Raw genomic sequence first — 24,659 nt, 5'->3', positions numbered from 1 at the left:
TGCTGAACTTGAAAGGGTGGGCATGCCAGCCCAAAGGCAAAAGAAGATGGGAAATTTCATGCGAACGATGGCAGCTGCAGCTACAGGCATGTGAGGGCTGCAACAGAGGAGAGGGGATCAGGTTCCGGTGGCTAAACCCTCTTCAACTGCGGCCTTTCCCTTTTCCTGCTGGCCAAGCTGCATGTGGGTATACAGGAGGCTCCTCCACTGTCTGCCAGTTTGTCTTTCTTGACCAGTTTCTGCGTTTCCTGCTCTGTCTCTGTTTCTTTGTGTTTGTTTATTTTTTTATTCTAGTTCACCATCCTGGGAGTAAAATAAAGCGCTCTGATTCCAGCTCTTCGATTTCCAGTCAGTCTCCCATAGGTTGGCTTTTACGCTTTGTCCCCCTAACCCACACCCCAGCCCACTGAGAATGGCTTTGCTTCTTAAACTGTGGTGCCTCTTGGCTCTGTGGCATCTGCTGCCTTTACGAATGCTTTGAAATAGCCAAGCCCTAGCTTTTCTAACTGTTATAAGTTGATGGAGCATAGAACCCTTCTGTTGAAACAGTACCCATGGAATTTGTTCAGAGTTTCTGTACATTTAACAAATACTTACATAGCTTTTTAGATGCCACACGCTGTTATAAGCAGTTTACAGATGATAACACATTTACACGGCTATGAGGTGCAGACCAATATTGTCTCCATTTTACAGAATAAGAAACTAAAGCACAGAAAAGTTAAATAACTTACCTGAGGACAGACAAATAATAAATGGCAGAACAGGATTCAGTTCCAAGACAGTCTGGCTCTAAAGTGTGTGCTCCTGATCAAGGTGCCATGTGTCTCAGAGGCTGGCATACCCACCACCTCCCCTTTGTGTGTGTGGATTGCTGGTTCGGCCTGTGTAATTAAATTGGTGAGGCATATTTATAAACCTGGTAGAAATGTTTACAGTACAGTTACATAACTTCTTTGGAAGTGATTTATAGTCCTATTTTGAAGTGTTTAGAGCTAAAGGGTGCAGTTCTCACATGAATTCAGATATGCCCATAAGTAGCTTCTTTTATTTTAACTCATTCTGCAATTACTCCAGTAAACAAAAATAATTTTCATTAATTAAAAAAAAGTTAATTTTAAAAGCACCTATTCTGATAAAAACTTGAAAGTGTTCAATCAGTTTTAGAAGTTACTATGTTGCAAACTAATTTCCTTGATATAAAAGTCCTCTTTCACGGTTTTACATCAGGAGCAGGAGCAATGTATATATAGGATTTTAACCATAACTCAGTAAGACAACATTTTTTTTTTTTCTAAACCTATTAGTAAGATTTTGGGGTTTTGTTTTTTTGTTTGGTTCGTGTTTTTTTGGGGGGGGTGTCTTGTGTGATTGGACTAAACAAATAAACAGAAGAGATACTGCATGTGACATTTTGGAATCTGGTTGCCTGTTTGCTGCCTGCTTTACTTGCTCTGTTTACAATAACTTTATGCTGATGGCCAAGGGGAACACTGCTTGCTTTGTCCTTACATTAATAGCTAAAAACTGGAACCCCAAGAAAGTTTGGGAGGGCCGTCTAGTACCTGTATTCTGTGGAAAATAGTAGCCTTTTCAGCATCCCTTGGAGAAAACAAGGTAAGGCTTTCCTGTATGCCTCTCCAGAAATGACCTCCTAGCACTCAGTAATCATCTCGATTGGGCTGATTGCAGAGTACAGAACTGCCCAGCGGTCTTAGTTATCATAACTCTACCAGTGACAGGATGAGTATTTCTAATCAAAAAATTGCACTAGGAGGTGAACACTTATGGGCTGTGGTGGATGTAAGAAGTGACTGGGGAGGGCGTGAATATCACAAAGAGGAGAGTTCTTGAAGCTATCTAGGATTCTGTGAAGATTCATGTGGCTTCGAGAAGCACCACTTAGGGTAGATTTTATATTCATTTGTGTTGCATTTCCTTGGCTGTCTAGACCATAGAGAATGTTAGACTGAGGATAGAACAAAATTTATGACAGTATAATACTAACACACACAGTCATTTGTTACCTCCTGCTACATAGCTGCTTAAAAAGGTGAGTGAGAGAGGCGCCTGGGTGGCTCAGTCAGTTGAGCATGACTATGGTTTGTGCTCATGATCTCATAGTTCGTGGATTCGAGCCCTGTGTTAGGCTCCAGGCTGACAGTGCAGAGTCTGCTTGAGATTCTCTCTCTCCCTGCTCCTACCCCACTCACTCTTCTGTCTCTCAAAATAAATTTAAAACAAAAAGTAAGAGAGGAGCGCCTGGGTGGCTCAGTCAATTAAGCATCAACTCTTGATTTCAGCTCAGGCCATGATCTCCTGGTCATGAGTTTGAGCCCCACCTAGGGCTCTGTGCTGACAGCGCAGAGCCTGCTTGGGATTCTCTCTCTCTCTGTCTCTCTCTGCCTCTCTCTCTGAAAATAAACTTAAAAAAATAAAGTGAGAGAGCTCTCAAACCGCACATTGCTTTAGCCAAACATACAGTGAAAATATTCAACTAGGTAGGTTCCCAACACTGCCAAAATTGGAGGTTTCAGTTTCTGAATTCATCCATGGCAAAGGAGATCGTGATGTTTTGGATAGAGATGAAAACAGTGCCCTGCCTAAGAACAGATCTACTTTTAGGGTACTATATATGTTTTTGAGCAGTAGACAAATTAGTTCCTCCAAATAAGTGGAGATCTAGAACACTTCATTCATGAAGATTTAAAAGACAATTTGGCTTAGAACTGATTGTTTTCCTTTTCTTTTTATTGTTGTAAAATATACATAACATAAATTTACCATCTTAACTATTTTCGAAGCGTTCAGCAGCATTAAGTACATTCACACTGTTGTGCTACCATCACACATCCACAGAGCTCTTTTTATCTTGTAAAACTGAACTTCCATATCCATTAAACAGGAGCTAAGAACTCAATTGTGACTGGCCAGCCTAAGTCCCTTAGAAAATGGTGGCCCCTTTGGTGTTGAAAAACTAGAATGGTTGCCTTCGGGCCCTGGTCTCCAATATGTGATCTTCAAAAAATTACAGTTAAGTGTTTTTGGAAAACACTGGCTTAAAGCTAAGGCAGGTTTCTTTACTGTAGGTCTCCCTAGAGCTCACAAAATGCTAATCTCATTAAGGCTCTTCCAAAGGGGGAAGGTGTTTATTAAGCTCTTTTTGTAGGAACCCTCTCAGAAAACCTTAGTTTGGGAAATTCTGCTGTAAACAATGGAAGACCATGGAAGGATTTTGGGCCATTTAGAGTTATCAGGTTTTTATTTAGAAATTCAGTTCTAGGGGATGAGATGAGAAATGAGACCAGTTGGAAGCCTGTTATATCCCGTGCATGGTGGAGGAGATAGCCCATGATCCACATAAGTGTAAGGAGGTTTGGGGGTGTGGGAATGCACTGGGGATTTGAGGAGCTTTAGAGGATAGAATCAGGAGGCCAAACTGCCATCAGGAAGGAGAGACCTACACTACCCCCCTGGTTTCTGGCTCGGATCATGTCTAATCAGTCACTGGGTATAAGATTCTGTGATCCAGCAAAGGGTCTGCTCACGGGACACGTTTGGAGTCAGGCACGACTGTATGATGGCAATGAGGTGTCAGGTCGGTGAGCTCATCGCCACCGGGTTCAAAAACTAAGAGGGAGAACAGGACTACAGACAGAAGCAGGGGACATCAGTGTTTGATAATGGGCGGGAAGGAGGAAAAGCAGGAGAGAGAGTGTCCTGGGAGCCAAGGGAAGAGAGTATTTCAAGACAAGAGCAGTTATCCCCCCACATGGAAATTACAACAGCAGAGAGGTGTTTTTACTTGTCAGATTATTAGATTTTTATCTGTACATGTGTATGTGTGCACATGTGAATAACAGCATTAGCCAGAAGGAAGTAATTTCAGTATACTCCTGCATTATTTTGGAGAGTGTATGTTGGTATAAAATTTGGGAGATCAATTGAGAAGTATCAAAAATCTTGTGTGCATCCTTTCTCCCCAGAAAATGCACTTAACAGAAATTTATCCTAAGGAAATCATCGATATGCACAAAAACCTTTTACAAGTAGTTTGTCACGACATTGTATATGATGTTTAAGAAATTGTAAGCAAGTTAAAAATATAACTAGTAGGGTTGGTTAAATAAATTGATGTCCATATGATGAAATAAGGCCATGCAGCTAGTTGAAATTATGCAAGACCTGTCAAGCATGGAGGAATGCTCCTGATGTTTTTGTATTAAATTATATATGTACACATACACAGTTGTGCACAGGAATAAAGACACACCATCATTGTAAGTGATGTCCCTTAGGTTGTAAGATGAAGGAATTTTTATTCTCGTTGTACTTTTCTGTATATTTCAACCTTTGTACAGTTTAAAGCTATCAGTAATAACTTGGCAGAGTGATTTAAGTGCTGTGGTGGGGACGGGAGCCTGAGTGAGGTAAGGGACGAGTGGAGAACCGCTAGTGTAGATGAGGATGTGAGGAGCGTGGGGCGGGGAGAGAGCTCAGGTGGAGACGTGGCTTCTAGTCCCAGCCCTACCACGGCTCTCCTTGACCTCAGCCTTGTGAGTGCTTCAGTTCCTTTGTCTGTGACAGGGATGCTAACAGGTCCCTGGTGACAGTCAAGTGCCCTACTGCATGTGATCACATTCTGTAAATTGTGCAGTGCACGAGCAACATGATATCATATCATTACATTTTAAATGTAATGCTGTGGCGCTCACCTGAGGTCCTGCTTCAGAGTCTTCCTCTTGTATCACTCTGTTGTTTTTGTCTGGGGGAGCCAGTGCACAAGTAAACTGTTAAATGTTTACTAGGTTTAAATTACACAACTGAAGTTCTGTACAGCTCAGGGACATAAGCATTTCTTTTGGGGTGAATCCTCAGCTAAGTGATGATTTTTATTCATCACTATTATCTTAGTGCCTTTGTTGTGTGTCCACTGTTACGCTGGGCACTTCAGCAAACACAAAATAAAGAAATGTAAGTCCTGAACCCACAGTTATTAGTGATGAGAACTCTTACTGAAGTTCCCATGTTAGTGCTGAAGGAAATTCTCTTGGAGAATCTTTAGCGTAGACACAGGGGAAAACACTGAAGTCCAGAAAATGCATGAGTAGAGAACCCAGGGACAAGGAATGAGCCTTGAGGGGCACACGCTGTTGGGGCCTGAGGAGGAAGGAAACAGCGTTCATAGGCCATCGAGACAATGGGATCAGCCGGAGGAAACTGAGGCCCAGAGCAGGAAGACCTGGTTGGTAGCTGAGCCTAGATTGTAACTCAGGTTTTGATACCCACATTGGCCCTTTTAACCTGACGCTTTGATATGTTATGTCAACATAATATATTGAGAAGAACTTGATCTAGGAATTTGGTAATACGCTGCTTGGACACCCATGAAACCTGATTTAAAATCTCATTGTACCAAAATTCCTCAGTTCCCTTGAAGACCTGCAGGTTTGGGCAGAAGAGGGAGGTGGGCACAGGTACCTCAGATCTGCTAAACCCATGGTTCCTGGCCAGAGTGAAAAATCTTACTAGAAAAGAATGACAAACATTTTGTTTATAACAGTTCTTTTCCCAAGTTTCACCAGAGGTCCTGTTGTTCAGATCTATCTAGCGTATTCTAAAAAGTGAACAGTTTAGGATAGATGAAGGAGGGAGGAAGTTATTACAGGATAAACCCTTTTGGTGAGAAATAATCTAAGGACATATTCCAGAGGAATTATTTCTTTTAAATTAGCAGTGTCTTTCACATTTAACATTTACGTTGGTCATCCTTGGAATCCTCTGACCGAATCCAAATTTTAAGTTCTGGTTATACAGCTCCAGAAAGCCATGGGACAGCACCTGTTGGCCTTCAGAGCAGTTTCCAGATCGCCTCCCACCTGACATTCCTGCCACTCACCATTGTCCCTTAAGCTTCTTGTCGCTTTCAGTTTTTGATCTCACATTTCTCACTGGCAAGTTTTGTGCATGGTCTCAATCTTTCTCTCTCTCCTCCCACATGTTTACTTCTTAATGATTTTATCCCAGTCTTTTTACCATCCTGAGTTCCTGGACCACTTCCCTGAGGATTGTTAGCAACTGAATTCAAATAAGAGTCTGGACAATGTTGATTGCAATGATCTGTTTTTCTCCACTATCCTGCAAAAATCTGAGCAAAAAGTACACATGTACTATGAGAGAGAAAAGAGGGGTTTTGATCTAATGTCAGAGGTTTGTGCACTGCTGCATCTGCTTTCTTTGACCCGTTACGGTGTGCTTACCCCAGGGGACAGTGACATGGCAAGATCATTACCACAGAATGAGATGCTATCTCTTATATAAAATTCTTTATCATGGCAAACCAATGAGGCTTATTACTTCATTGCTATGGGTAAGAATCATGACAGACTGACAAATCATGAATTTATTTTAAAAGAATCCACAGATAGTACTAAATCTATAACTTATATAGCTGTTATCATGGGGTCAAGCAGCTGTATGACCATCAAAGACTTTTTTTTTTTTTTTTAAGATTAACTGACATTGTGTGTGTGTGTGTGTGTGTTCCTTTTTAGCACGAGGTAGAACTAACATCGAACTTAGAGAGAAATTCATCCTGCCTGAGGGGGCATCCCAGGGAATGACCCCTTTCCGATCACGGGGTCGAAGGTCCAAACCATCTTCGCGGGCTGCCTCCCCCACCCGCTCCAGCTCCAGTGCTAGTCAGAGTAACCACAGCTGTACATCCATGCCGTCTTCTCCAGCCACCCCAGCCAGTGGTACCAAGGTATGTACTGACACTGACCTCTCTTATGGCCTTTGTCCCTGTTCCCATATTTACAGAAATTTGGTGTTAAGTGTAGCCTCTGAACGCCTCCAGCCAGGAGAGGAACATGAAGATATACTGACCAAGCTCTACCTAGACCAGCCTCTCCAGGCCCCAGTAGAGAACAGGACCTTTAAGATTTTACTTTGAAGGACATTATTAAAATATGAACTCAGATCGTTAAGTCAGAAACACTTCTTTCCACATAATCTCCCATCCAGAATTACTAATTTTGGAAATCCAGGCACTCTCTGTGCAGCTGAAGCCAGCGAATAAATTTGGTTGTTTTGATGGGTTACTTATGAAGTATGCTGTTGCCTTTCTGCCTGGTCCCTTTTATCCTGTTAAACTGATGCACGTTTTGTTTTGTTTTCTATTTCTTTAAAATTCAGTGTCTTCTATTTATTTTTTGTGTTCCCAATTTGCTTCTTTTCTGTTCCATTTTCAATTGTTCCCATCCTTCCCTTTGGATTTCCGTTTCGCAGACTCCACTTCAGTTCCCTCGCTGTTATGACAAACCCTGGTTGGTAAACAGTAAAGCTGGCACCCCTGTCAGGGACAGCCATTATCCTGACCTCCAGCTGCCCAGCCCCGAGGTAGAGTATGGTTTTGCTGACTAAGGACACGGTCACGACGAGGCCCTCGCTAATGCCAAGAACTGGATCGGCTCCTCTTCCTGACACAAGTCCATGCTCTTTTCCATCTGTGTGGTGCTTGCTCTCACAGCCGATTCATCTAGTCAAGTGCTTTTCAGGGGTTTCTAACTCGGATTCACCAAAATTGGAGATAAACAAGAGATGCCTCAAACTGGATTAACAACTTGCTGCCAGTGTTTAGAATGATGTTTTTCCAGGGTGATGAACAATTGTCATTCCTGGTGATTTGTTGATGGATATTATTCATAAAACTCGGGCCTCTCGGAGTCTCCAAACCTCAGATACACAGACGAGTTATGAACACTTGAAATTCAACTACGGTGCATGTTCAGCAGTGTTCTATCTTTGCTAGAACAGAAGAGCGGCTGGCGTCCCCTGCCCTGAGCCATGTCCTCAGGGTGGTTGATACTGCCAAACTGGTGTGAGGGGCGGGTGCTGCCTTCTTCAGCCAAACACTGCATCAGCGAACACTGCTCCAAGGCTCAGATTTTAACTTCTGAATTTAAGTCACACGGATGTGTGACTAGTGGCCTAGTCACTTGGGTGTCTGAAGCCTTGATTTGAATACACATGCTGGCAGTTAAGCATGTTTGAGTGCAGTCATTAAAATGCCCAAAGCATTTGTGGAAGAGCAGTGTTTCAGAAACAAAACATGGGCTAGTGGCTTGTCTGATAGCGGGAAAATTTGCATTCTAGCTCCTGCTGGGAAATACTGGTTCCTTGTGCCTCAAAAGATAGCATTGCCTTCAGTCATGCAAAGCTTCAGCCCCAGAAGGCGAAGGCGGGAGATGTAAGAAGCCAGTGCCTGTGAATGGGCTGCTGCTTTGGGATTCATCCGCTCTGAGCTAAAGCTCCAGTTCAGAAATCTGTCTGGTTTAGAACATGATCTGGGGACCTCCTGCCACCAAAACCCCAGGACTCTACCTGCTTATCTTGCTTTCCTTCTTCCTTAATGGCTCCAGTTTCATGAAAGTCTCAAAAGTTCTAAAATTTTAAATGTATTTATAAAGTACAAAATGCTCACAGGATTCTAATAGATCAGCCTTTTTGTTTCATCTTAAGGTTTTACCTTTTGCTCATTTTGAGGTTTCATCTTTCCTTACCTGTGGGTATTTTCTACAGGCCGCTTCCCAACGTGGACTCCAGCCCAGGGCCTCCAGGGCTGCGGTCTCGCCAGCGGCATGCTCACGAGCAGTAGCTTCTGAAACTGGTGCTCCTCCTCCTGTGTGGGCCAGGAGCGTTTGCGCTTGACCGTTAATCACTTTCTGTCGCTTTTGCTTTTTTTCCCTAAATTAAATATGAGAAACACAGTGAAAACAGGTTGCTTTACTCTTCCATTTGTATGAACATCTTAAAGGTCCTGGAAAACAGTTTACACAATTTATTTCAAAGAAAAATTAGAATAGTGTTATGGTATGAGTGATATTTAAAAGACTTAAAAATTCTTAATGAGGACTTCCAAATTAAGTCTACTACTGTCTTAAAAAAACAAAACAAAACACTCAAATGGGAAATGTTTCTCCTGCTGGTAGCAGTAGTAATAACGTGTATCTGTCCAGCTCTTTTTCCATTAGGAAGTGCTTCTACACATGATTTATTCATTCGGCAAGTTTTTATTGAGCCCCTCTTCTGTGCCAGACACTGTTTTAGGTGCTGAGGATGTGACAGTGAACAAAGTCCCTGCTTTCATGGAGCTTACACTTTAATACAGGCGAGACAAACCACAAACAAGGATATCTATCGTATGTCAGGTGGTAATGAGTGATATGCCAGAAAATAAAGCAGGGGAAGAAAATAGAAAGTTAGAGTATCACTCTGGTAGTGAGGCAAGACCTCTCTGATGGGTCATTCAGCCAATCCGCCCAAAAGAAACAAGGGAGTGAGCCATACAGAAACCGGGTGGGAGGAACAGTGAGGAGACCATGGTGGCTCAGTGGATTGAAAAAGAAAGAGTGTGCTTGTCTGCAGTTTTTCCACTGAGGGAAATGGACTGAAAGATCTTGGTTTGACTGAAGTTCCTGCACCCATCCAGTGAGAGAGGTTGGAGTGATATTGGCATCTCCATATGAAATATTTAGAGCTAGAACACATATTTGAAATTTCTAGCCCCAACACTTCGACACTCAGGATTATTTGGATTTTTTTTGGCCATTTCTGGTGGAAATTTGTCAGGAACTTTCTAGTAGAAATATAGAAGACATTATGACATTTTGAATTGGAACATAAGACCTTTTCTGGGGTGGAATCCTCAAACTATATGACCTAGGACACTTTCAAAAATCTTTGTTTTCCTGGACTTTTAATTTGCTTTTCAATCAGTTAGGTGTAAGGAGGCTTAAATAGACCTTTTCAGATTGAATTTCAAAAATTTCACCTAGTAAATAGAACTTGTTAAAAAAATTTTTTTTAAGGTTATTCCATCAACAGGGAGCAAGCTGAAACGACCAACCCCAGCCCTTCACTCTAGCCGCACATCCCTCGCTGGTGATACCAGCAATAGTTCTTCCCCAGCCTCCACAGGTGCCAGAACGAATCGGGCAGGTAAGTGCCTGCCCCCATCCATGTGCACTGGGGTGAAAGGGGAAGGGGAGTGGCCAGGCTTAGAACTGGGGGACAGCAGCCTCTGGGTGGTGCTTCACTGCTCCCCAAGGAAAGCAGATAATGAGAGCAGCACACAGATGTGATGTCCAAAGAGAGACCTGCAGATTTTCTGCTGCTCTTTCCTTTCCCTCCTGCCACTGTAGCTGCCTGCAGCCATGCCTTCTGAGAGCAGATGTGTCCACATCTAAAGCCAGGCCCCTGTTCTTGACCAGAAATTACTGTATTTGAGAGAATCTAAAAGGCAGGAGGGACCTCCTGAAGTGGGCTTTTCCTCAGAAGGTCACCCAGTGTTGGGGCTGGCAGTTGGATAGTAATTTTTCCAACATTCTGCATTTATTATAGCATACACTGGCAAGCAGAGAACATCAGGGAAAGATCACATCTGTTCACCTGTTGATATTCCCCATGCGAGTCCAGGAATTGGCCTCATTTCTGGCTTTCTGTTTGCCTGCCCGACCCCCCACCCCTGCTAGCAGGCTCTCCTCTATGCCCAGGTGACTGAGCAGCCCCACTCGGCACTACTGTGGGGGCACAGGAGGTCACTGTGCTGAGAGAAGCTGCTGTCTAATCCTCAGGAGGCAAGCTTCTCAAGCAGAATCACAAAGCCCGAAAAGGTTTCAGTGGCTGCTGTGTAGATGAAAAGATGGGGTCCGGAAAGGCTCTGATCTGCCCAACATCACACAGCATATCTGGTGGTATTTACATCAGAGCCCTAGCCTCTGGTCGCTTGTCCTCACCACCCCCCATGTTGTCTCTATTAAGTCTGCTGCTTTATTCTCAAATTCCAGACCCTAAAAAATCAGCCAGTCGCCCTGGGAGTCGGGCTGGGAGTCGGGCCGGGAGTCGGGCCAGTAGCCGGCGAGGAAGCGATGCCTCTGACTTTGACCTTTTAGAGACGCAGTCTGCTTGTTCAGATACTTCGGAGAGCAGCGCTGCAGGAGGCCAGGGCAGCTCCAGAAGAGGGCTAAACAAGCCTTCCAAAATCCCGACCATGTCTAAGAAGACCACCACTGCCTCCCCCAGGACTCCGGGTCCCAAGCGATAACACTGTACAAGCACCCCCAAGCCTCTATCCACTTTGAAGCCTGCTCCGTACATTGGGTGTATATTTATTCTGAACAGGAGAAGTTATATTGTTAAAAGTGTAAAAGAATAATTGTGTTATGAAGCTGCCTTATTTTTTTTCTTTTTGTAAGTTACTATTTTCATGTGAATATTTATGTAGATAAAATTCGCCTCCTGGTAACCCTGTAATGGATGGGGCCCAGAAATGAAATATTTGAGAAAAACAAGTGAAAAGGTCAAGATGAGAATGTGTATTAAAAAAAAAAAATGCCTCTAAATAGGGTTTCTGCGCGGTGCAGGGTTGTAAACCTGCTTTATCTTTTAGGATTATTCCTAAATGCATCTTCTTTATAAACTTGACTTGCTGTCTCAGCAAGATAAATTATATTAAAAAAATAATAAGAATCCTGCAGTGTTTAAGGAACTCTTTTTTTGTAAATCACAGACACCTCAATTAGCAAGAACTGAGGGGAGGGCACTTCTAATTGCTTTTTCCAATGTTTTTAATGCTGTGTGATTTTAGTTGAGGAGAGGGAACCTCCTCTAGGTAATGTTTGCACATGATCAGCAGAAGGAGTTCATCGCAATACTCTGAATCCTGTTTCAGTACTGGGTGTTTAAAGGACAATAGCTGCTAGAATTCAGGGGTAAATGTGACTGTTCCGAAGATGTCAGAACATTGGGGTTTTTAAGAGTCCTGGTTTGTAACTTTCTATTTAACCCAGCCACCAATAACTCCTGTGCTCACCAGGACCCAGGCCCTTGGCAAGGGGACACTCCTTGGTGGCATTGTGAATTACAGATTTGTTTATCTGCATTTTTCCTATTTATTTAAATGGTCGATCAACTTTCCACAAACTGAGGAATGAATTCCACGAGCTTATTCTGAAAATGTGGACATAAGACAAACATTTGCTCGTCCTTTAAAGGAGTTCACCAGCACACTTGTTATCAAGTCCCGTTTGCTTCCGTCTTTTTTTGTGCGTAATAAAGTCAACTGACCAAGTGACCATGAAGAGGGGCTGTCTGGGGCTCCCGTTTTTTAGCTGCTGTTCCTCTTCAGCTCCGACCATGTTGCTGTGTAATTATCTCAATTGGTTTTAATTGAGGCAGAAACCGAAGCTCTACCAATGAACTGTTTAAAAACAAGACACACTTTTGTATTAAAATTGCTTGCAGTAACAAATTTGTATTTCCTGATTTTCTTCTCAACTATTATATATAACATGTTACTCTGGGTATGATTGTGTTTTAGATACTTAAACGCATTATTCAGATCAAAACATCTTGGTGGATAAATTAAGGAGCTCATTAACAGATTTTTTTTTCCTGTTTATTTCATCCTTGTTAATTTTAAAGCAACAAAGAAATAATCAGACTATTGTTAATAAATCTGTAGCGTATCTGCTCCACTTAGGTGATTACACAAATAGCAATATGTAAGAAAACTTCTGAAGTAGAAATCAAGAGATCCTGGGTTTGAGAGGATGGGGCTGATTTCCCACAGTATGCTGAGATATCTGGTTAAATGACAGAATTTCAGAAGTGGATGCCAAATTGGTCACCAAATCTAGCTCCTTTCTTTTGCAGATGGAGACACCGGGGTGGGAAAGAGGGTTATTTGCCTGAGATCACAGAATTAATAAATGGCAAAAAATGGACCTTGAATCAAATCCTTGATTCCCTACTCAAGTCTGGCATTCCTATTTCCTCCAGCCCCTATTTGGCTTTATAATAATTAGAACAGCCAAATATTAATTCTAACAGAAGGAATTAGGCTAAGAAGTAAAGAAGACTTAAGAGGTAGGTAAGGGGTTCAAACTCAGGCTACCAGTGTTTCTGACCATTAGGCCATACTCCTCATGTGATCAGGAATTTGGTGAGATGCATAGGTGTTTGCCAAAGCTGTTTGAGGCCAGATATCTGGATTTAAAACAATCCATCCTAATGGATTCTGAAGGAAGTGCTTACTCGGTTCCCCCTGGAATTAAGTAACTTCAAGCTGCCAGAACTGTGTAGGATAGTGTTTTCACCCAAATTTACTTCCCCTCTAGGCCTCCTGGCAGTGGAAGCATATTTAAAACACTTGACCTCCATCCTTTTCAGATTCTGGACTGTGATCATTTGCTGTTGTTTTTACCAAGTAATTCCGATTTCTCTCAGCCTGTGCAACAAAGGTCACCTAGTAGTGGAATCTATACAAAGTGCATTTCCATTTAACAAACACCCATATGCAAGGCCATGTAGAGAATGTAAGGGTGCCAGAAAAAATTACAGTTCTGGGATACAGGTGCTAAACACGTGATACAAATTTGGTGTCTGCTGGGTAGCGCTACACAAGTCCCTGGGGTTTTCAATGATGCAGTAACAGCTGACCATTATTGACTGTGATAGGCCTGTGCTAAGTGCTCCGTGTACAAGCCAGCTACTGTGACCCCCATTCACAGATGAGAAACAGCCTGAGAGGTTCAGTAACGTGCCCAAGGTCACAGCATTACCAGGCGGCTGGGAAAGCCCTTGTTTGACACTATCTCTCCAGAAATCTTCCCCCCCTCAGTTCCCTTCCAGGGCCGGAGTTCCAGGATTCCACTCACATCCCCACCCCCACTTCCCAGCTCCTTGTCCTCTACCCATCCAGGCACTTTACCGGGCCCTCGGTGGGAGCACAGCCTTCCTTCTGCGTCCCGTTAAGACTGTATATTCATCAGACTGTCGCCCCTGTTGTGGGGGGCCCTTGGAAGCAGGGAACCGTCGGCTTCATCTCTGGCTCAGGCCAGAGCACAGAGCAGCCCACAGCGGTTGCCGCTGAACTGAATTTCAGGGAGACGCCATTTGGAATGACCGAAACCTGATGTTTAGGTTTATGGGAATTTGAGGCCTGTTGTTTAAAGAACACAGCTATCTCTGCTCACCCTTAATTGAGATCAGTGATTTCTGTTATAAGAATCCGCCCAGCCCTGGGCTGCTTACAGTCTAGCTGGAAGCCCAGTGTTGCACAATACACTACCTGAGGACTCCAGGCTAGATCTGAGGACCCAGAGGATGTGGTGTGAACTCAAAGGGGAGTGCAGAGGGCTGGCCAGAGAAGGACAGTGAGGAGGACAGGAGATTCAGAGACCCTGAACTAGCCTGACACAGGGATACCCCCTTGACCCTGCCCCTGCCCCAGTATGCACTCACCAAGCCCTGGGGATGCAGCCTGCTAAACAGCTTCTCCTCTGCCCTCTACCCCGTCACCAGAAAGGATCATGGTCATTGCCCACCCTATTACTGTACTTGCCTCCATCTGTGGGCCCTGACTCTAATCTTCATCCCTACAATCCATGTTCCCCTCTGCAGCGGACTCTGCCTTGGGCACTTTCAGTGGTGAAGCTGCCACATCCTTATGGGGCTTATAAGCAGTGCGGAAATTTACCGTTGGAAAAAAGGCAGACTAGGCATGGGCTTAAAGCACCAACAAATGATTGGTTCGATTTAGAATGTGAGAGAAAAGTCTTGATTTTTTTTAAAGTTTGAAGTGATGATGGGAATTTTTAAAGTTCGGTGGACTTCTTAGTTTCTTTTGAAGTTTCGTATTGAGTCCACACTGGGGCCACCATAACCATCTGTTGTCCGGAGCCCTCATCTAGTCTCCTCGCAAGGTCCTTTGGGTCCGTATCTTGCCAGCCGCTCAAGCCTCACCCTCACCCTGGCCATTTGTTTCCCAGGCTTTCCAGGCTCCACTGAACAGCTCACCTGCAGGGGAAGTCCCTTAACTTCCGTGTGCCTCAGTTTCCTCATCTGTTAAAAGAGGGGGTTGAAACGGCATCTACTCTATATGTGCAAGCATTCAAGAAGTGACGCAGACCTTGCCTGGCACATGGTAAGTGCTAAGTGTTACCTGCATTATGCTCCCTGGAGTCCTGTGGCCTCGACACCAGCTGTTTCCTCTGCCTGGAAACTGCTCTCCAGCTCTCCCTCTGCCCTTTCCTGTCATCCCAGGCCGATTCCGTCCAGCCTTCCGAGCTCAGTCTAGGTGTCACTTCCTCCCAGCTCACCGCCTTAGCCATAATATATGAATCAATGTAGTGAGAGGGCGCCCAGGAGGAGCAGAGTGTGCAGAAAGGGGCTGAGACAACAACGAGTTTCCATGTAGAGTCTTCTTTCTCTTGCAAGCCTCTGAAAGCCGCGACAATTAAGACGCGAAAAGGGCGGCTCCCGGGCGCTCTGAAAGGGCCCCAGAGCTCCCTGGCCCAGTTGGAGGCGGATGCGCGGCTCCCTCCTCCGGGAGGCGGGATCAGCACTGGGGGATCCCCAGGGCGCACAGCGAGGGCTGGCGGTGACAGTGCGGTCGCCGGAACATGGGGGAATGGGGGGTCTCGCCTGGGGCGCTAGCCAGGAGCACGCGGGAACCAGGTGGGTGGCACGCACGCTGGGAGCAGAGACTGAGCAGGTGTCGCGAAAGAAGCCTCCAATAGCGCGTGCAAAGGGACAGCGGGTAAGGAGCCGGGTGGCCAGCGAGGAACTGAGGTGGCGGCTGACGGCAAAGGAACGCGTCTCACTCTCCGGGCACGACTGGCACCTCGGGGCCTCTCTACCTCTAGACCCTACTGAGGCTTTTCTTCGTGTCGCGTGGAGCGACATTCCGCGCACTAAGGCGGGACTGCGGGGTCACTCCAATGGTGGGACGCAAGCCCCGGATCCCGCCCGGTCGAGAGTGCTGGAGGGCACGCCCTGCGGGAGCGCAGGGCCTCATTTCTCCCGACTGCCCCGCTACCCTCGTGTCCCCAGGCCGAGGCCCCCCGCCCGCCCGACGGTGCCGGCTGGGAAGGGAGCCCAGCACGACCCCGACGACCCGGCAGCTGGACAGGGGACCCCTCGCCGGACCCGGCCACCAACGAACAGCGGACGGCATCTCGGCGTCACCACCACCTGCTGCACCACCCACGCCCCACCGCCCCTTCCCCCTGGCTTCGGTCCGGCGGCCTTGGCCCCGCCCCGAGCCCCCATTGGTCGGGAGCGGAGGGGGCGGGGCCCGACGGCGGCACGCGGGACCCACGGGCGGCGGAGGCGGGCGCGCGGCGCAGACAGCAGCTCCAGCTGGAGAGGCGCCGTCGGATCTGCGTCGTCCCGAGCGCAGACCGGAGCTCGCCCGCCGCCCCTGCGGCTGAGCGGGCCTCGGCAGCAGCCGACTGACGGCTCGGCCGCCACAGACAGATTGGCCGCCAGCCCCCAGCTCCCGGAGGAGCCCCTGCCGCGTCCACGCCGCCCGAGCCCAGCAGGTGCTGGGAAACCGCAGGCGAGCGCGCCCCGTGCGGCCAACCCCGAGCCCCGCCCGCGGTTCTCCGTCCGCCGTCGGGGTGGCCGCGGCCCCGGTCCCCGCCCGGCCGCGGAGCGGATGCGCACCCGCTGAGCGCCCCCACCCCCCGGCCCGGCCATGGCCGCGCGCCCCGGGCCGCTGTGGCTCGTGGGCCTGGCGCTGTGCGCGCTGAGCGGCGGCGGCCCCGGCCCGCGCGCCCCGGCCGGCTGTCCGGCCCGCCGCCTGGGCCCGCGCGAGCGCCGCGACATGCAGCGCGAGATCCTGGCGGTGCTCGGGCTGCCCGGGCGGCCCCGGCCCCGCGCGCCGTCCGCCGCCGCCCGGCTGCCCGCGTCGGCGCCGCTCTTTATGCTGGACCTATACCACGCCATGGCCCGCGACGACGACGAGGACGGCGGCCCCCCTGAGCGGCGCCCGGGCCGCGCCGACCTGGTCATGAGCTTCGTCAACATGGGTGAGTGAGGCCGTCGGAGTGGGCGTCCGGGGCCCCGGTGACCATACGACCAGACCACCGGGTGGACGCGCGGGTGCGGACGGGTCCAGGGGACCGCCTTGGCCGGTGCGCGCCCCTTTGATCGCGGCCACGCCCCCACAGAGGGCTGGGAATGCGGAGCTCAGAGCGGCCGAGTCCAAGGGCTGTGGGCCCCCGCTCACTCCGACAGACCAGACGCGAATGTGAGTCCCATCGATGTGCGCGTTTGTCCCGCCCCTGGAAACACCCAAGGGTAGGAATCATCTCATGTCGGGTGGACCGGGCAGTGCCAGGAAGACAGTGTGGTCCTGGGGAGACGGATGAGTAAACAGGCCGGGATGCTGCCACAGTGATAAGGGCAGTACTGGAGAAAGGGACAAAGTTCAGCGTGGAAAGCCCCGGTGACATCATCAGAGTGCCCAGAGCTGAGATGAGAGCCCAAGATGTCATGAGTCCACAGCAGCCCGTTCCCTGGCCAGAGCCCCAGCCCCTGTAGGTGAGGGTGTGGCTGTCAGGGCAGCGGGTGAGGAAGGAGTGGACTCTGAGCTCAGTGGGGCCGTCGGCGGTCTTGTCACCCTGAGCGCAGCACCTGGGACGTGGCTTGGCATGCTGTGAAGGTCCAGGCTGTGGAAGGACATGGTGGGCAGCTCGGACGCCCCTCCTTCTCCCACACAAAGCCCAGCCCTTCCTCTCTGCAGAAACTCTGTACAAGTCGTGGAGCCATTTATGGTTAGTTTTCAAAGATGTCTTTCCTATTATTAAATGCTCTTTAGTCTGCAGTCCTGACTATCTGTCCCCTATCCGCTTTGCCTCCTGTCTGTGGGGTCAGGGCTGGAGCAGACACCAGACTGGATCTGGGGGCACAGGGACTACAGCTCAGGCTTAGATGGGAGAAGACCTTTGCCAAGGCCAACAGCCTCCCTTCACCCACAGCGTCACTCTTGACCTTCCCGACAGCCCTGTTACCAGACATGATCTTCATCCCCATCTCCCCGATGAGGACTTTGAGGCTCAGAGAGACAATGTTATGCCCAGCATAGCACAGCCTCTCTGTGGCCCAGTCAGGACAGCAGGTAGCCCTACATCCACCTCCTCAAGGAGCTGATATTTCTTTCTCCTGTCAGGAGGGCAGGCTTTCAGGTTGTAGAGAGCTTCCAGAGGGGATTAGGCAGAGAAACCCAGGGGATGGAGCAGCGGCAGGTCTTGTGGGGTCTTTAGCCATTTGCTTCCTGCACTGGGGCAGGCAGAGGGGACAGCCAAGGAGGCCTCTGTCCCCCCCCAGCCCCGAGCTGGTGGGTGCCTGAGGTGAGGGAACAGCAGGAAGCGGCTGTTAACCTCTGCTGAGAGCCCGGTGCCAGGCACAGGACTTGGGCCAGTGAATGCCACCTTCCTGGTTAGAGGGCAGGGTGGGGGACGTGGGATAACAGAGACCATGTGCAAAACTGAGGCCTGTCCTCAGAACAAGCTGACCTGGGGCTCAGAACCAAGAGGGGCTGTAGATACAGTTATGTTGAGAATGTCCCCAAGGGAGCCATCCGTTAGTGAGTCACTGCCCGGCCAATGTCCTGCTTCCCCAGCATCCCATGGTCAAGGCGCACACGGCCTTGGTAGGAGCTGCTGTTGTGAATCAAGCATCACCCTTAGTTCAGACACATCTGATTCCTCTTGTGCCTCTGCTGTGTGGTCTTAGGCACGTCCCTTGTCCTCTTGGAGCCACAGATCCCTCCTTGTAAAGTGGGGCTCCTAGAGATCAACGCATCGTCAGGGTTGTTGTGTGTTCAGTTGATAGATGGGAGATGACCAGAAAATCATGCCTCTGGTCGGTGAGCCTGGGCCTGGTTGCTCCTGACTCCGGTCCCTCCCAGCTGCTGGCCAGCCTTGGTTGGATGTGTGGGAATGTCCCACACTTCTTTTTTTAACCTTTATTTATTTGTTTTGAGGGGGGGGGGGAGAAGAGGGAGGGGCAGAGAGAGAGGGAGACAGAATCTCAGGCAGGTTCTGAGCTGTCAGCACAGAGCCTGATGCGGGGCTCGAACTCACGAACCATGAGATCGTGACCTGAACCAAAATCAAGAGTTGATGCTTAACTGACTGAGCCACCCCAAGCCCTTTTCATGGGCTCAGAGAGGCTAAATGGCCAGTCCAGGGCCACACAGCGCATCCATGACATCATCCAGGGGCTGTGGATTCCAGATGCCAGCCTCTTCCCACGCCATGTCTGTGTGTTTCACGAAGATCGAAGGCCTCTGACGCTGTGGGGTTAACAAGCAGATCTTTGTTCAGTGGAAGCCCGGTCTGTGGGCGGGCCCAGCCAGCTGTCAGAGGGCCTCCTTTATTCTGATGTGCTAATTGCACTAGTACAACTCCTTCAATTTGAGTAGTTTTAACTGGTAATTACCTGGGCTGTGGGGGCGGGGGGATTAGACACCTACCAGGATTCTTTCCTTGTTTGGAGGCCCAGGCCCCAGGCCCCTGAACCACCACCGAGACTAATAGCAGAGTCGCTATGGTGTCAGCACCCACGCCCAGGCTCCCACACCTGTTGCCTCCAGCTCTACCTCCTGTTGGCCTCATCCGGGTCCTGAGAAGCCAGACCTGCTGCCTGCTGGGCCCCTGACCGTCCATGGCAGCCTGTGGGACCCAGAGACCTCTAGCCTCCCACAGGCCTCTGGCCCGTGGGTCAGGCCTCTGTGCCCAGGCAGGTGCTGTAGGAAGCCCGTGTCATGGCTGACAGTGTCTCTGTAGGGAGGCCAGGACTACGGTCAGAGCTGGGGCCCCTGCCTGGCCTGTCAGTGAGTCTCCACCTGTATGCTCTTGGCTGCCCTTGGTCAGGACACGGTAATGGGGTCCGATACCTGTCCTGGGTGTCCCCTGTGCTCACGGAGAGGAGAGGCCTGAGCTGGGAGGCAACACCCAGGTTCTTGTACCGCCTGGGCTCGCCACTGAGTCCTTCCTGTCCCAGGTCACCTCCCTTCCCTCTCTGGGCCTCTTTTCTCATCCAGTCCACAGCGATGGTGTCAGAAAACACGGGGCCTCCCGGCCCTGACCCCGTGGCTCCGTGTTGGAGGCACCTCCTCATGGCACCACCCCGTCCCCTGGGCTGGAGCGTGGGTCTGACTGGCTGCTCCCTGGGCGCCTCAGGCTGGCCCAGCCCACAGGGAGGGAGGAATGAGGCCAGAAAGACCAACTCCGCACGTTGGTCCTGGTCCTTCTCCACCTCGAGCCACTGGGCCAGCAGGTGCCGTGTTCCAGGTTGAGAAACTGAGGCACAAACAGCCCTAAAGGCAGAGGTCTAGCCAGAAATGCATCAAGCCATCTTCACTTTTGTGGAGACCCTTCTCTGACCAGACTAATTTATTCCCGTGCCTCAGGCAGCCGAGGACAGGGGGTGTTGACCTGAGGCGCTGGATTTGGGAGAGGCAGGGCTGAGTGGGAATGAGGGACCTGGCCCACGTCCTGCTCAGCCCTGTGACCTTGAAGGTACTTCCTTTGGTTCTTTACTAGGGAACTCTCATTTCTCACGAATTCACTCAACAGATAGTCATGTGGTACCTGCTCTGTGCCAGACATAGTTCTTTCTAGTTCCTGGGATAGGACAGTGAGCGAAACAAAGTCCCTCCCCTTGCGGAGCTGGCCTCCTAGTGGGGAGCAAGGAATAAATACTTAAGCCACAAAGATGGTTGTCTAGACCACTGGTCTAGACAGTGACCCCACCCCCAGGGGGGCTCTGGAGCCCAGGAGCAGATGGACAGTGGGAGGTCAGACAGGACCTGGGTGGGGGGCTCTAACCTGTGCATCTTGATGCCACCACCGAGTCTCAGTGTGATCTGGGCTCTCCAGGCCACCTCTCAGAGCCTCAGTTTCGTCCTCTGTAAAATGGGAGACACTCGTGTAAAATAGCCCACCCTGAAGGCTGTTCGGGGAGTGTGTAAGATGGCCCCTGGTGAGGACCCTGTGCTCAGAACCTCTGAGTCTGTCTCTTCATCTGCATCACACTTAAGGTCACGTCTTTGTTTTGAAAAGAGGAGAGTGAGGCTCAGAGAAGTTAGGTGGTTTTCCCAAGGCCACCCAGCAGGTCAGCTTCCTGTCTCCTCTGCTCTTCTCCTACATAGACACTGCCTCTCCGCCCAGACCTGGGCCTGGCCCACCATTAGGTACAGTAAGTGTTGCTGAATTCGACGGTCTTTGAATGTATGTTATAAACTGAGAATCCTGTTTTTAAAGTGGTTTTATTGTTTGATTATTACAAAATAAGATATGCTCATGATACCCTTCATACCACATTGAAACTTGTAACATGGGTGCCCCTGGGCATCCTTTTCCCACTAGCCCAGTGCCTCCAGGCAGTCACTTTTTGATTTCTATCACAATGCATTCATGTCACCTCTCTTTGGTCCCCTTATACCCGAAGCCCTACTATATATACTTTTATGTCTAGTCTTTCACTTAATATAATTTTTTTTGAGATTCATCCCTGTTATCTTCCTATCTTTAGTTCTTTAAGTTTTTTTTTTTTTTTAAAGTAATCTCTACATCCAGGTGGAGCTCGAACTCATGATCCCAAGATCAAATCAAGAGTTAGAGCCTCTGGGGGCGCCTGGGTGGCGCAGTCGGTTAAGCATCCGACTTCAGCCAGGTCACGATCTCGCGGTCCGGGAGTTCGAGCCCCACGTCAGGCTCTGGGCTGATGGCTCAGAGCCTGGAGCCTGTTTCCGATTCTGTGTCTCCCTCTCTCTCTGCCCCTCCCCCGTTCATGCTCTGTCTCTCTCTGTCCCAAAAATAAATAAAACGTTGAAAAAAAAAAAAAAAAAAAAAAAAAGAGTTAGAGCCTCTGCTAGTGAGCCAGCTGGGCACCCCTGTAGCGCTTGTTTATAATTGAATTGTATTGCATTCTGCAAGTATACCACATTTGTCCATTTTTATTAGTGGATATTGAGTTGTTTCTAGTTTGGGGTTATGAATAAAGGTGCCCAGAACGTGCTCACGTGGATGTATTGAGCCTATATTTTAATCCTGGCTGTCCCACCTGGGAGCTGTGAGATGCTAGACAGGTTCCTGTTAAAGTCTGTGAACCTCCTTTCTTCACCTTTAAGAGCAGGTGAATGAGGCCTATTCCCAGCACTGTGAGGGGGAGGCTAGCAGACGCTGGCAACAGCAGGAACAACTAACAGAGAACTCTGTTACATTTCACCTGTGTCTTTGCTCCTTTCATACCCTGTGCATAGAACATCCCTGCCACCACCTCTTAAAGGGGCAGGCAGGAGTTTCCCACCTCCACTCCTCTTCAAGAGACAGGCTCCTTCTCTGATGAAAGTCCCACCCCCCCATCGTGTGTATTTCTCTTAGGATTTGAGTCACTTTCTGCCAGTCTCATTCAGGGCCATGTCTCGCCCCTATTTTACTCCCTGGGAAACCATGAACGACCTGAGAACAGGGACAGATCTGAGTCTTTGGGGCACCCCCACCCCGTGCACCCCACCCCCTGCATGGCAGGCACTCAGGGAAGACTGGCAAGGTTGAGGGAGGACGATCACAGCTGGAGGCAGGGAGCTGAGAGCAGGGGCGGGAGCCTGGGCCTGGTCGGTGCAGCAGAGCAGGGCCGTCCTCACTGTCTTTGTGGAGGCCGACAGCGGGTCCGGCATCTCCCTGGGCACTTCCTGGGACCTCCAGTGCCCCCAGGGCCCTGCCTGGAAGAAGGTGGCTTCAGCAGGCATTCTCGGGGGAGGGGGCCCCCATTGACAGGAGAACCTCATTGACAGGTGACCCCCCATCGCAGTATCACCACCTGGAGGGAAGCTAGGGCCACTCATTTTACCTCAGCTGCAGGTCTGAAAGTCCACACGAAGGGCCCTCACCTGACGTGCGACCCCTGGCAAGTCTTTGCCCCTCTGGGCCTCAGTTTCCCCATGTCTGCAGGGTTGCCCTGGAGGCCTTTCCAGCTCTGACCAAAGAATGTGCCCACCCCTGCCCACTGATGGGGCTCCTCCAGGGGTGAGGCCCAGGGCAGGGAGGTACACCCAATCCATCTCCTTACGGAAACCCATTCCCTACGGGAGAGAGGGATGTGTCACTGTGACCGCATCTTTCCGGAAAAGTCCCACAGTTCATTTCTTCCCCCGGGTTTGCACTGGGGAATCGTATCCTTGCTCAATCTCCTCGGATCTATTTTTGGCCTTGACAGACTTGATGTGGGGGAGTGTGCGGGTGTTCCCTTTTAATTTGGGGTCTGAAGCCGTTGGAGGCCTGGACCAGCAATCATGAGTGCAGAACCATTTATGGAAACAGCTCTTGAAAAAAGTCGGTAATGAAAACTGACTAAAAATACCTTAGAAATGGAGCTTTGGCCTCCTCTGGGAAGCACCGAGATTTCTGGGTGGGAGGAAGAAGCCCTTCAGATGCAGACTTGGTAGGTGGTCCATTCTGCAGCCCCTTAGTGGGCCTGCACTGGCCATGGAGACCTGGGTCTTGTTTTAGGTCTGAAGGGGTGGGGGGCCCTCACCCTTGCCACGAGCAGGACCAGCCAGACAGGACCCACACACCTGCCTCTGGGACCCTGGGGAGCCTGCCCTCCCCCTTAGCAGCCTGGCCATGCAAAGGGGGGCCAGTCCCAAGGCAAAGTGACAACGTGAGTGGCTTCTGATGGAGGCACACCGTGACACGGAGGCCACTCCAGACCGGCAGCACGGCCAACCCAAGGGGCAGCGGCTGCTGGATGCTGAGCCGCTGTCCCGGGGACCTTGGGAAGAACCAGCAGACACATCCCCTGTCTGGGCCCCCAGAACACAAGGAGCTCAGTGGAAGTTCACTGAGAGCTTCCCGTTTGCACCCCACATTGTGCAGTCCTGCCCTCAATTGTGCACCATCCAAAAGGGCACATGGAGCAGAGATGGGGACCCCTGGGACTGGGGAAAGGGAGAGGCTGGCAGGCTGATCTGTGTGGGGTCGGAGCAGGATGAGAGGAGAGTGGCCTTTGGACCAGGCGGGATGGGGGCAACTCAGGAGAGAGCGCTTTGGGGAGGGTGTCCAGGGAGGGTGTTTGCAGCCCGAAGGCCGAGGAGGCCATGAGGTTGGGCCAGGTCAGCTCAGGGGGTCCTGGAACCAGAGCCTGGGCTCCTCCCAGGGGCCCTGTGGGGCTGGGGAAGGGTTTGAGGGCAGAAAGGTCAGATTTATTTTTTTAATAGCTACTCTGAGCCGAAGGAAAAAGATGTTTTTTGGAGTCTTACTATTTGGTCAGAAACAAGACAGATTTAGATCATCCGGATACCTCTAAATTTTGTCTAAGTCACAAAAATACCCAAAGTTTTTGTTGGTGTTGGGCTGGTGGACTCAGGGTGAGGCATCTGGAGATCTAGTCCATGAGTGGTGAGTGCAGAGCCTCAGACTTAGAATGTATTTGGCGACCGTGGTGGTCAAGGACATCTCCTGCACACCTTGGGTCTTTCCCACAAATGTGGAGAGCAGGGGTCATTTTATCAGAGGCTGTAGGAGAAGACCACAGATCCAGGAGTCCTGTGATTGTTTATTTTCCTGGAGCCACAGTAATGGAGTTAAGAAAGTAAAGTCTTTGCTTTCCCACGTAGAGCTTTGCAGAAAATTAGGTACCTGTGGAAACAGGGCTGGCCTTGTCCATCCCCAGGGGTGGGCCCATGCCTGCCAAACCTCGATGGAGCTGGCTGTCAAGAGCCTCTCTTGGCTGCTGGCTTCCAATCCACCTCACAGGGCCGTGGACTATCATAGCATCAAGAACTGGTGAGTTTTATCAAA

General features: G+C 49.5%; 2 protein-coding genes across 18 annotated transcripts in view; both read left to right on the top strand.

Annotated features, from left to right (window-relative positions):
• Window positions 1-12,313, top strand: part of MACF1 (microtubule actin crosslinking factor 1) — a 331,328-nt gene extending 319,015 nt beyond the window's left edge. For 10 of the 16 annotated variants that reach the window (XM_047871164.1, XM_047871154.1, XM_047871163.1 and 7 more), the window contains 4 exons: window positions 6,555-6,766; window positions 7,291-7,401; window positions 9,873-10,002; window positions 10,851-12,313. In XM_047871164.1, coding sequence (XP_047727120.1) covers window positions 6,555-6,766; window positions 7,291-7,401; window positions 9,873-10,002; window positions 10,851-11,107 — 710 coding nt within the window. In that variant the 3' untranslated portion in view covers window positions 11,108-12,313. The remainder of the gene's footprint in view (window positions 1-6,554; window positions 6,767-7,290; window positions 7,402-9,872; window positions 10,003-10,850) is intronic. The other 6 variants (XM_047871166.1, XM_047871165.1, XM_047871167.1 and 3 more) reach the window with 1 other exon arrangement.
• A 4,230-nt stretch (window positions 12,314-16,543) lies between these two features.
• BMP8A (bone morphogenetic protein 8a) overlaps window positions 16,544-24,659 on the top strand; it is a 31,710-nt gene continuing 23,594 nt past the window's right edge. For both annotated transcript variants that reach the window (XM_047869369.1, XM_047869368.1), the window contains exon 1: window positions 16,544-16,877. In XM_047869369.1, the coding sequence (XP_047725325.1) occupies window positions 16,544-16,877 (334 nt within the window). The remainder of the gene's footprint in view (window positions 16,878-24,659) is intronic.

This window comes from Prionailurus viverrinus, chromosome C1, assembly GCF_022837055.1.
Source record: "Prionailurus viverrinus isolate Anna chromosome C1, UM_Priviv_1.0, whole genome shotgun sequence".
Lineage (NCBI taxonomy): Eukaryota > Metazoa > Chordata > Mammalia > Carnivora > Felidae > Prionailurus > Prionailurus viverrinus.
The sequence above is the reverse complement of the archived record's forward strand: the minus strand, read 5'-3'. Positions and strand labels throughout refer to the sequence as shown.